Here is a 13,036-nt window from a genome sequence, read left to right as displayed (position 1 = left end):
AGAGAGACATGGACAGAGAGAGACAGATACAGAGAGACATGGACAGAGAGACATGGAGAGAGATAGACAGAGATGGAGAGAGAGACATGGAGAGAGATGCAGAGAGAGACAGAGAGACATGGAGAGAGACAGAGAGACATGGAGAGAGATAAACAGAGATGGAGAGAGAGACATGGAGAGAGACAGAGAGACATGGAGAGAGATAGAGAGACATGGAGAGAGATAGACAGAGATGCAGACATGGACAGAGAGACATGGAGAGAGATAAACAGAGATGGAGAGAGAGACAGAGAGACATGGACAGAGAGAGACAGAGAGACATGGAGAGAGATAGACAGAGATGCAGAGAGAGACAGAGAGACATGGAGAGAGATAAACAGAGATGGAGAGAGAGACACAGAGATGGAGAGAGAGACATGGAGAGAGATAGAGAGAGATAGACAGAGATGCAGAGAGACATTGAGAGAGACAGAGAGACATGGAGAGAGATAGACAGAGATGGAGAGAGACATGGAGAGAGATAGATGGAGAGAGATAAACAGAGATGGAGAGAGCCTCAATCTGTAGTCTGATAATGGAGATTATATATGTCAGATCCTGATCCTCAGGCAGTTAGAGGCTTCACAAGGAATAATTATTCCTTCCCTTCTTGTATCCCTCCATCCCTCCTTCCCCTCCCTCCATCTCTCCTGTCCCAGGGGAGTGAGTGACATTACCAGACCGTGGCGTGGGCACATTTCATTTTTCCTTCCTTCCCTCCCTCCATCCTTAGGGCAATGATACTTTGACTGAAATCGTGACTGAACCGAGTAGAGTTAGCTAACAGTATACTGTGGTCAGTCTGTCTGACTGCCTTGTGTTTCCACACCGTGATTATGTGTTTAATTAGCTGGTAGAGTCCCTGCGGTCTGGAGATTGGCATCGCTGGGGCCAAGGGTCATGGGGCAGATAGCAGGGTGAGGGGGGTGAGAGGGGTTAGATAGGGGCTATGGAGGATAGACAGCTGAACAGACTGAGATTAAACAACGGAGTGTCACTGAAGCTTGACAATTGACCAGCACTGTGAACCTCTTATTTCTGACTCACTCTTCCCCTGCTGTTGTTTTGTGATAGTTTCCTTTCATTCAATTGCCAAGAAAGGACACGACATTTCACACAGTCAACAAGGTTGTTCTCTCCTGCTCTCTTTCTCTCTCGCTCTCTTTCTCTCTCTCTATTTCGCTGTCAATCCCTTTCTCTCTAAACCATCCACTCTCGCTAAAGAAAGACTCACTTTGCTCCTTTGAAGGTCAAGGTGCTAGTACAGCACTGAACACAGACAAATACAACAATTACAATACTGAATAAACCATTAGAAGACATATGTTCAAGTTGTGTACAATAACAGTTAATTGAGTACTGATCAACATGCATGGAATAGCATCATTACAATACTAAAAAACACACAAAACACGAGTTACTATAACACAATAACACCCAGGACTGGGTTTATAGACACTACTATGACAGCATTTCAATTCTGAAAGCATTTGAGTATTTCAAGTCAGCGCACAAACAGACATACAGACACTACTTCATGTTCAAAACAGCAGAAGTAATGAGACCAACAAATAAGAGGTCAAATGTCTTCTTTACTATGAAGACAAGTAATCAGTTTCTCTTCTTCCTCAACCTGTCTCCTCTCCTACTCTCAGACACATCAAAGCTCCAGAACCCAAGCCGTAAGCAGTCCGTCTCCAGAAGTCTCAAGCACCTGTTTAACTCTTCAAACAAGTTCGTCAAGACACTCAAAAGGTGAGCTAGTAGTGTTTTTGTGTAAATTACACCACCTGGATGTACATCATGGACTGTTCAAATTGGAGACTCTCCATTGTGAAGCTGAGCTAGACTATTCCATTGTGCTGGTTTTATAGGGGGGTTTACCTGGCAGCAGTGTTTTACCACAAAGACAGTGTTCTGGTGACCACAGAGGACCAGATCCCTATAGTGGAGGTGGATGACTCCTTCGGCAGCTCTCTCATGCAGGACTTCCTCTGGTTCACTAAGGTATTGTGGGTAATGTAGTACATTATATCAAGAACAGTGGCCACATTGAATAGATTTTTTGTATGACTAAATTGCATCAAGCAGTATTCTGCAATTCACTTTACACTTAGCAGAGTAAAAAGGAATGTACCGTGACACCTTTTCTAGATGATCTTCATGGTGCAGTCTCTCTTTCTCTCCTCTCTCTCTGTTTCTCTCTATCTACATCCCCTCCCTCTCTCTGTAGTTGTCGTGTATGTGGGAGGATGTGCGGTGGCTGAGACAGAGTATGTCTGTCTCCATGTCCTCCTCCTCCACTCTACAGGCCAGACAGAAGATGCTGTCTGCCGCTGGGCAACTACAGGTACACTCATGTATGTGTGTGGTATGTGAGTGAGAGATGAATAGATTGGCAAACATACAGATAGAAGGATTTATTCAGTGATTGATTGACTGATGTCATTCTCAGAATCTGTTAGGCACACACAACCTGGGGCGTGTCCACTACGAGCCCATCAAGGATCGTCATGGTAATGTATTGTTATTGACGATCAGGGACATGGAGAGCCAGTACTCCTTCTTCAATGGGAAGTGGATGCAGGTGTCCAAGCTACAGAGCCAGAGGAAGAGTCTGTCCACACCTGAAGAACCCTACGCGCTGGACATACTGCTAATAACCATACAGGTAGAAGATAGATTTACCATAACATTACCACAACCCTACCATAACCTTACCATAACTCTACTATATCCCCACCATAACATAACCCTACTATAACCATATCATAGTGGTCCTCTGTAGCTCAGTCGGTACAGCATGACACTTGCTACGTCAGGATAGTGGGTTTGATTACAGGTATCACCCATGCTTATGCAAAGTGTCTGCTAAGTAGCATATATTATTATATTATAACCAATGATGTATATAAACCCTGAATGAGAGGCGTTGAAGCCACCATATTGGCACTCCCAAGAAGAAGCAGTCCTCCATAGGAATGAATGGAATTCTATTTCAATGAAATGTTTCATGGACAAGATGACATGTATTTAAGTATTTTTTGTTGTAGTGGGGACATTAACATTAGAACTTTCAAAAGATTATGCCTTAAGGAACATGTTTATCTCACATTATATCATTTAAAGCATTGAGATGTCTATAATAGAATAAACGTGGCAAAAGCAAATGTAGACATTAATTAGTCCATTTCTATAGCTTCCAACATATTTGTTACATGGTGGGGGAGTGTCAAGATGGCTTCATTACAGCGCCCCCTGTCAGTCATCTAGTGTATACCCTATGCACTGGACATACTGCTCATCACTATACAGGTAGCACACACATACACACACACACGCACACACATTCACCCACTGACCCTGTATATTCTACTTCTCCTTTTTTTTCTCCTCCCTCTCTCTCTCTCTCTCTCTCTCTCTCTCTCTCTCTCTCTCTCACTCCCTCCCTCTGTCCCTCACTCCACAGGACATCTTGGCCTACCAGAGGCGTAGCCAGCATCGCCTGGTCCCAGGTCTGTACCTGGGCTACCTGAAGCTCAGCAGCTCTGTAGACCAGATCAGGGTGCTGGTACCACAGAGGATGCCCAACATGCTGTGCCACGCGCGGGTACGAGACAACGCCAATGTCTCCAGGTAAGGACTCACCACAGCTGGATGTATACTACTGTCTTACTTACTCTTACCTTTACATTACCTTTGGATTTGATGGGAGTGACACACAGAGTACCCAAGATGCAACTTTGTAGCAAGCAACCAAAATTGCATCCAGATTACTTCATGTGACATCAGTTTAAGGCTGCAATGAACTCCCTCCGTGAAACATGTTGAGCGTCACTTCAAGAGAGGTTGATTTTGGACAGCTCCTCCATCATAGTGTTGCAACATGGTTCCAGGCCTTATATACACCCCAAGATTCTAGCCCGGTCCAACCTAAGCATGGTGAGCTGAAGCCCGAGCCCAGGCTCGGACCGACATCACAGAAATGAAATGAGCCCGAACCTGAAATAAAAGCCACATTACTAGAAAACAGTATATTTATTTAAACTCGTATTGAAAGCAATGCGGTGGATGTCGGCAGCAGCGGAGTGAGGTGACGAGGAAACAGCCCTTGGGGTGGATGCAGGCAGCAGTGGAGTGAGGAGACGAGGAAACAGATCTTGGGGTGGATGCAGGCAGCAGCGGAGTGAGGAGACGAGGAAACAGCCCTTGGGGTGGATGCAGGCAGCAGCGGAGTGAGGAGACGAGGAAACAGCTCTTGGGGTGGATGCAGGCAGCAGCGGAGTGAGGAGACGAGGAAACAGCTCTTGGGGTGGATGCAGGCAGCAGCGGAGTGAGGAGACGAGGAAACAGCTCTTGGGGTGGATGCAGGCAGCAGCGGAGTGAGGAGACGAGGAAACAGCCCTTGGGGTGGATGCAGGCAGCAGCGGAGTGAGGAGACGAGGAAACAGCTCTTGGGGTGGATGCAGGCAGCAGCGGAGTGAGGAGACGAGGAAACAGCTCTTGGGGTGGATGCAGGCAGCAGCGGAGTGAGGAGACGAGGAAACAGCTCTTGGGGTGGATGCAGGCAGCAGCGGAGTGAGGAGACGAGGAAACAGCTCTTGGGGTGGATGCAGGCAGCAGCGGAGTGAGGAGACGAGGAAACAGCCCTTGGGGTGGATGCAGGCAGCAGCGGAGTTAGGAGACGAGGAAACTCACCTTAGTTATGATCAACTGAATGACAAAAATATTTGAATTAAGTAGGCTAATGCAATTAAAGGCATGTATCAAATTCTTGCTTATACTGAAATTCCCTAAGTCATATCCAACCATTATACTAATTTAAAGCAATGGTAGTATGTGGTCACCTATATGATCATTTCAGCACCGTTTTGATTGGGACAGCGCCATCTCGCTGCTTTGAGACAAGCGTGGGGGAAAGGTCTAGATAAATCAATCAATGTTAGATGTTTGTTTTTCCTGAATTCCGGTTTGGATATTTGTTAACAATTAGGCTGGGAAAATGTTTGCTAAGTTGAGGTGAGTGCTCATGATTATCTTTATTCTAGCTTCCTCATATATTCGCTGATCAGAACATGTTGCTAGCATGTTATGTAGTTTAGCAAGATGATTTTACTCTTCACTCACATGTCCTACTCCCAACCAAACTTAACTTACTTGTCTGATAATCAATGTGATTTTCACTGAATCTCCGCCTGTATATTTGATTGATTGATCTCTGGCTGGGCAAGTGGAGGCGGTAGCTCATTTATTTGTTTGCTCATCTATCACTGATCAGAAACATTTAGCATGCCAAGATGTATCCTAAATCAAGTGTATTATTTTGCACTTGACTCACATAGTAACCTTATATAATCTATCCACCAGAGAGCTGTGAAAGGGACGTCCTGTTTTTTAGGTCTTAACGTCACTTAGCCTACTTCGATATAATCAATCAATCATTTGTTACTGTCAGTACACAGCATACGAGTCGTTCATGCCTTTAAATACAATCAAGCATTTTATTTTTAAATGAAATAACAAAGGTAGCCTTGAATAATTAAACAATAAATAACACCAAACATCCATTTGAATAATCGCTACAAAGCCCTTTCTTTTAAATGTATGTTTGATTAAGGCAACATTTGAATCAGTTATGGGTCTACTTTCGATAGTTTACAAGGTCCAGTAAGGTACAGCAGGACAGTCATAGGGTTTATTTTGATAGGATGTATCTGCCATTATAATATGGGCTTCTTCCAGTAGCGTGCCGTGGTTCTGGGGCCTGGGCCTTCAGTGAAGTCCTACACAGTCCCACCTGAATTAATCCACCTCTTATTACCATCATTATGATGCCATGGCTCTAGACACTATACATTTAGACAGAAACGCAGTATAACCAGGCGTTGCGTCACCTTGAAATTGACATTTTTATTCAGAGAATTGCAGGGGAAGAGTACAATACCTTTTCATTGTGCAACTTCGTTGCCTTGCGCGCTTGTTCGTTGAGCTGTAGATCCACTCGGGTGTCCCCAAAAGTTTTCAAAAGCACCATTGTTTGTAAGTGCCCAGCCGTACTTTGGTGTCTCGTTGCTGCCTTGGTTAGACAACTCAGGTTTGCAAAGCCAGTGTGGCTCCAAACACCAAATCGATCACTTGCAAATAATAGGCATTCCCAGCAGTACAGTTTGCAGTGCTTCTCGGAGCCTGTCTTTGTAGCGTCGGCTTTGTAGCGTCGGCGTCTATCTCTCCTGACAATGTCTAACTTTTCTTGAAAAGTTTGTCTTGAAAATGGCGTTATAATTATATCCTCGACCAAATCGATATCTTCTCCTTCCGCCATTGTGAGTTGAAAAAACAGCTTAGCTTAATTCGTTGATCCATTTCAGTTTCCTAGTTCTGAGACCTGCCCATATAGGACCTTTCTCTCAATATTGGTAATCCAATCAAAAGACATGCAGGCACTACGCCTGCTAGCTGGCTCCTGGAGCTAGCCAGCAGGCATACAATAGTCAACTCTAAAGCTGATTGGTTGACACTAAATTTTAATTTTCATTCACTTTAAGCTACAAGCTCCCGCACTGTTGATTCTGAAGGCCTGAGGGCAGATTTTAGACCCCTGGCAACACATGATGGCTGAATATGATTGGATAAAATATCTAACATAAAGACCAGCCCTCCAAATCTCAACCTGGGGCTGGAAGCAGTGCAACCAAGAGGAACAGTATGAAATGAAGAGTGTAACTCTCACTCTGGGGAATAATTTAATACATATTTGTGGGAAAATATATTTTAAAAATATATATATTCTGATGATGTTTAGGCCAGCAGAGAAGGCCTTGCTGGCCCTGACGGCCCACCAATGGCTTCTTCTGATACTGAGATGCGCTGCCTGTCATCGTCTTGGGGATCTTCATTCTCCCGAGTACACTCCAGCCTATTCGTATCACAATTTGAAGCATTTCAATAGTCAGAAATATAAATTTCATCATGCCAACAAATGTCTCTGGCCCAGCCAATATTGGAATCCTGGTGCTGCTAGTGGCTGCAGCTGCTGCGACTGAGAGAGAGCTGTAGTAGGCTAAAAGGTGCACAGACACAAACTCAAAACCCTCCCGGCCCGAATCAATTCACAGAATTTGAGAATGAGAACTCTATGCTGAGTAACTACAGGTCTGTTTTTAGATTGTCTGTCTGTCTGTCTGTCTGTCTGTCTGTCTGTCTGTCTGTCTGTCTGTCTGTCTGTCTGTCTGTGTATACTGTAGGTAGTATTAGGGTCTGTCTGTTGTCTAGGTGGTATTAGGTCTAGGACTTGGCACAGTAACAGTTTTTGTTAGAACATTAACTTAGAGCAGGGTTCCCCAACTGGCGGCCCCCGGGCCGAATTTGGCCCGCAGGTGTTTTTGTTTGTTCCCCCAAGTTTTCTGAGCAAAAAAACAAGACTGTAAAAACACCAGGAATTCAGCTCCAAGTGATTTTAATTTAAGAAATCTGTTCCCAAGTATTCCCACGCATAATAGAGAGACACGGGATTGCATATAAATGTAAGCAAGGTTTGAAATGATTCATGTTTTAGTCATTTTATCTGTTTGGGCTTCTTGCGGTCCATTTGCGGTCTACAAATCATTTGTAATTATGTTCTGGCCCCTTGACCATCTGCTCAAGAAAAAAATCATCCCGCGGCTGACTTAGAAGAATGCCAACTCGCTGTTTACACCTCTGATGTTGTCAGCTAACATTCACCGCATTACACACATTCTCTACTGGGACAATCACCGCTAATCTACCTACAGTATTATGTTACATTGACTCTGAGGCTGTGAGTGTGTGTGTTTGTGTGTGCGTACGCATGCATGTGTGTGTGTGTTTGAGTAATATGAGATCTGATTTCTATGAGGCTGGGAGGAATAGGTATGTGTGCAATGCTCCTTGGCTACAGCTAGCAGAGTGTCTGGACGCTAGTCAGCTAGCAGAGTGTCTGGACGCTAGTCAGCTAGCAGAGTGTCTGGACGCTAGTCAGCTAGCAGAGTGTCTGGACGCTAGTCAGCTAGCAGAGTGTCTGGACGCTAGTCAGCTAGCAGAGTGTCTGGACGCTAGTCAGCTAGCAGAGTGTCTGGACGCTAGTCAGCTAGCAGAGTGTCTGGATGCGAGTCAGCAAGCAAAGTGTCTGGACGCTAGTCAGCTAGCAGAGTGTCTGGACGCTAGTCAGCTAGCAGAGTGTCTGGACGCTAGTCAGCTAGCAGAGTGTCTGGACGCTAGTCAGCTAGCAGAGTGTCTGGACGCTAGTCAGCTAGCAGAGTGTCAGGACGCTAGTCAGCTAGCAGAGTGTCTGGGCGCTAGTCAGCTAGCAGAGTTCCTGGACGCTAGTCAGCTAGCAGAGTGTCTGGACGCTAGTCAGCTAGCAGAGTGTCTGGACGCTAGTCAGCTAGCAGAGTGTCTGGACGCTAGTCAGCTAGCAGAGTGTCAGGACGCTAGTCAGCTAGCAGAGTGTCAGGACGCTAGTCAGCTAGCAGAGTGTCTGGACGCTAGTCAGCTAGCAGAGTGTCTGGACGCTAGTCAGCTAGCAGAGTGTCTGGACGCTAGTCAGCTAGCAGAGTGTCTGGACGCTAGTCAGCTAGCAGAGTGTCAGGACGCTAGTCAGCTAGCAGAGTGTCTGGGCGCTAGTCAGCTAGCAGAGTTCCTGGACGCTAGTCAGCTAGCAGAGTGTCTGGACGCTAGTCAGCTAGCAGAGTGTCTGGACGCTAGTCAGCTAGCAGAGTGTCTGGACGCTAGTCAGCTAGCAGAGTGTCAGGACGCTAGTCAGCTAGCAGAGTGTCAGGACGCTAGTCAGCTAGCAGAGTGTCTGGACGCTAGTCAGCTAGCAGAGTGTCTGGACGCTAGTCAGCTAGCAGAGTGTCTGGACGCTAGTCAGCTAGCAGAGTGTCTGGACGCTAGTCAGCTAGCAGAGTGTCAGGACGCTAGTCAGCTAGCAGAGTGTCTGGGCGCTAGTCAGCTAGCAGAGTTCCTGGACGCTTGTCAGCTAGCAGAGTTCCTGGACGCCAGTCAACGAGCAGAGTGTCTGGACGCCAGTCAACGAGCAGAGTGTCTGGACGCCAGTCAACGAGCAGAGTGTCTGGACGCCAGTCAACGAGCAGAGTGTCTGGTTGCCAGTCAACGAGCAGAGTGTCTGGACGCCAGTCAACGAGCAGAGTGTCTGGACGCCAGTCAACGAGCAGAGTGTCTGGACGCCAGTCAACTAGCAGAGTGTCTGAACGCCAGTCAACTAGCAGAGTGTCTGGACGCTAGTCAACCAGCGGTCCTAGTCAGCTGCGCTGCGGTCCTAGTCAGCTGCGCTGCGGTCCTAGTCAGCTGCGCTGCGTTCCTAGTTAGCTGTGCTGCAGTCCTAGTTAGCTGTGCTGAGGTTGATAAATAGGGGTAGGGTTGTAGAGAATCAAAGGACCATGAATGTAATAATAAATGTTAGGTGCTGGCTTAAGGCCAGTAGCAACCACTACAGAATGTCCGGTCAGAACAAGGATGAGGTGGATGTCCCGGTTAGGGGGAGTTTAATGGAAGAAGATGTCTACATTCACACATCTGACCTCTCATGGTTCAGATAACTGAGAATTATGTCCAGTGAGAACTGACAGTAACTATGTGGTTCTGAAAGGAAAGAGGAGAATGAAAACTTAGGCTATGGCACTGCTTTAATATGAATGACATGGCTGTATAAGCCAGCACAGGTAAGTAATTACCGCCCGGGCTATACACTACAGAAAGCACAAGGCCTAGTCACATGTCAAGAGGCGAAACAGCCTTTTGGACTTGTACACATGAAACTCAGGCAAATGTGCTCAAATAAACATAAGAGTAATGATGAAATGTATACAATATAATTACAATGAGTGTGAGTCGTATACAGTACCAGTCAAAAGTTTGGACAACCCTTACTCATTCAAGGGTTTTTCTTTATTTTTACTATTTTCCACATTGTAGAATAATCGTGAAGACATCTAAACAATGAAATAACACATATGGAATCATGTAGTAACCAAAAACGGTTAAACAAATCAAAATTTATTTTAGATTCTTCAAAGTAGCCACCCTTTACCTTGATGACAGCTTTGCACACTCTTGGCATTCTCTCAACCAGTTTCATGAGGTAGTCACCTGGAATGCATTTCAATGAACAGGTGTGCCTTGTTAAATGTTCATTTGTTTCCTTTCTAATTGCGTTTGAGCCATCAGTTGTGTTGTGTGACAAGGTAGGGGTGGTATACAGAATATAACCCAATTTGGTAAAAGACCAAGTCAATATTGCGTTCGTCTCAATAAAGGGCTCCGTTTGCGACGCATTTCTGCTTCCCTGCAGCCAGTTACACACTCCTTTACAGGAAGTGCTCATCGGGATGGGGAAAGCACTTTTCTGACCACACAGTGTGCTGGTGTCACAGACTAACTGAAACAGAAGTCCCGGGAATCAAGGCTGCTGATAGGCTAAATGAGATGTGATGATAAGTATTTGGCGTGACCTTGACCAAAAAGACACTAACAAAAGTGGGGGTCCTCTGAATATGAGACTAAGCTGCCCGACTAGAACTAGCCATAAAGGGTGGCTAGAATCAGCTGACTGAAGCTGGCTGTTTTAACAGCGGTCCTAGCTAGCTGTGCTGCGCTCCTAGTCACCTGTGCTGTGGCCCTAGTTAGCTGTGTTGCTGTCCTAGTTAGCTGTGCTGCAGTCCTAGTTACCTGTGTTGTGGTCCTAGTTAGCTGTGCTGCGGTCCTAGTCACCTGTGCTGCGGTCCTAGTTAGCTGTGCTGCGGTCCTAGTCACCTGTGCTGCGGTCCTAGTTAGCTGTGCTGCGGTCCTAGTTAGCTGTGCTGTGGTCCTAGTTAGCTGTGCTGCGGTCCTAGTTAGCTGTGCTGTGGTCCTAGTTAGCTGTGCTGTGGTCCTAGTCACCTGTGCTGCGGTCCTAGTTAGCTGTGCTGTGGTCCTAGTTAGCTGTGCTGCGGTCCTAGTCACCTGTGCTGCGGTCCTAGTTAGCTGTGCTGTGGTCCTAGTTAGCTGTGCTGCGGTCCTAGTTAGCTGTGCTGTGGTCCTAGTCACCTGTGCTGTGGTCCTAGTTAGCTGTGCTGCGGTCCTAGTCACCTGTGCTGCGGTCCTAGTTAGCTGTGCTGCGGTCCTAGTTAGCTGTGCTGTGGTCCTAGTTAGCTGTGCTGCGGTCCTAGTTAGCTGTGCTGTGGTCCTAGTTAGCTGTGCTGTGGTCCTAGTCACCTGTGCTGCGGTCCTAGTTAGCTGTGCTGCGGTCCTAGATACAGTGGGAAGTGAGAAACAAAGGGAAACATTGGACTGCGTTTTTCCCCTTCATCTCAAGAAAACACTGCAGTCAGACAGACTTTCTCTCATCCTTCTCTCTCTCTCTTTCTGTCTGTTTATTCTCTCTATTTCACTGTCTCTCTCACTATCCCTCCCTGGTGTTAGTGTGTGAGACAGAGAGGCAGACACTAGAAGGGCAGCAGTGTGTATTTGGATCTGACAGTATAATATTATGCTACAGACACTGTGCCAAAGCCTCATGTATTTTCATCTACAGATCATGGAAATACATGGGAGCTTTGGCTGTTGGTAGATGTAGAGAAACTGGAGAGTGTTGTACCCATGGTCAGTTGAGGAGCGAAAGAGAGGGATGAGGGGAGAGGAGAGAAAGAGATGGATGAGGAGAGAGGAGAGAAAGAGAGGGATGAGGAGAGAGGAGAGAAAGAGAGGGATGAGGGGAGAGGAGAGAAAGAGAGGGATGAGAGGAGAGAAAGAGACGGATGATGAGAGAGGAGAGAAAGAGAGGGATGAAGGGAGAGGAGAGAAAGAGAGGGATGAAGGGAGAGGAGAGAAAGTTCTATGTGGATAGAAGTGAGATAGATGTGTTGAGTTTCTCTCTACAGGTGAAACAGAGATGTGTATGGGTGTGTGTAGGTGTGCGTGTGTGTTCTCTGTGCGTTGGTGCGTGTGTTTGTGTTAGTTGTGTAAATGAGTTGTTTGTTGACATTGGTCTGAGGTGGTAGAGGTGACCTCAGTGGTTAGCTTGACACAGGGAGTATTATACAGTATATACACCCACTGGGCCAGTTACACACACACTCGCACTTTGGAAGAGGACTTCACATAAGTTTCAGGTAAAGAGGAATATAGACAGGCAGACATACACTCACTGTTGCTGGCAAGGAAGTATACACACACACGTCCAGGGGCAGTGGAAGATGTGATTTACTAGGTCTTTCCACAGACTGCACCACAGAGCACAGTGGGGGTCCGAGGGAGAGCCCACGTACAGAGAAATTCCCCGGAGCAAAACAACGATCCACACACACACACACACATAAACAGACCGATGGACATAGTGATACTCTATTGGTGCATCGTAATGTTTTCAGCGGCATCAGCCTTCAGAGTCACAGCCCTTTACTCTGTTACTATTGTGCGGCTCAGTGCTATGCTCCGACACAGAGCCATCACAACAACTTGGAACCTATGATCTTATTCCTGCTTACATTAGGTGTTTCTCTTCTTTCTCTCTTTCTTCCCTCTCTTTTTCTCTCTCTCAGGGAGGAGTGGGACTGGCTTCAGAGACTGTCAACCCTAGAGGATGGAGAGGAGAGACCGGCGGGAGAGAGAGAGGGAGCAGATCAAACAACAGACAGTAACACACCGCTCCTCTACTACGAGCTACAGACTTCCCTCAAGGCCCTGCTCAAACTCATCAACCTACCTCTGCACCAGGTACACACACAGGAATGCACATATATACACTCACACTCACACACACACCAATCTGTCTCTACAGTAGCTCTGTGCCAGGCACATAAAACCCATCTCTCATCAGGTCCTTCTCTGACAGGAGCCATATTGGATGGTTGATGGTCTTGACGTGAGCCTCTCTATTAAGTTTATAGTTTCTGTTTGATCTTTTATCTTCTCTCTACCTCTGAACACTCCTCTCTTTACTCAGAGTTGTTTTATAACACAAATCAGCTGGGCTCTGAAA

The 13,036-nt window shown here is 46.4% G+C and overlaps 1 protein-coding gene across 1 annotated transcript in view; it reads left to right on the top strand.

Annotated features, from left to right (window-relative positions):
- Positions 1-13,036, top strand: part of LOC135512085 (ankyrin repeat and fibronectin type-III domain-containing protein 1-like) — a 244,991-nt gene that overhangs the window by 205,509 nt on the left and 26,446 nt on the right. Inside the window, exons 15-20 of the mRNA XM_064933738.1 lie at positions 1,695-1,794; positions 1,914-2,046; positions 2,273-2,389; positions 2,495-2,710; positions 3,509-3,675; positions 12,597-12,771. Coding sequence (XP_064789810.1) covers positions 1,695-1,794; positions 1,914-2,046; positions 2,273-2,389; positions 2,495-2,710; positions 3,509-3,675; positions 12,597-12,771 — 908 coding nt within the window. The remainder of the gene's footprint in view (positions 1-1,694; positions 1,795-1,913; positions 2,047-2,272; positions 2,390-2,494; positions 2,711-3,508; positions 3,676-12,596; positions 12,772-13,036) is intronic.

The sequence above is a fragment of the Oncorhynchus masou genome, chromosome 24 (genome assembly GCF_036934945.1).
Source record: "Oncorhynchus masou masou isolate Uvic2021 chromosome 24, UVic_Omas_1.1, whole genome shotgun sequence".
Lineage (NCBI taxonomy): Eukaryota > Metazoa > Chordata > Actinopteri > Salmoniformes > Salmonidae > Oncorhynchus > Oncorhynchus masou.
The sequence above is the reverse complement of the archived record's forward strand: the minus strand, read 5'-3'. Positions and strand labels throughout refer to the sequence as shown.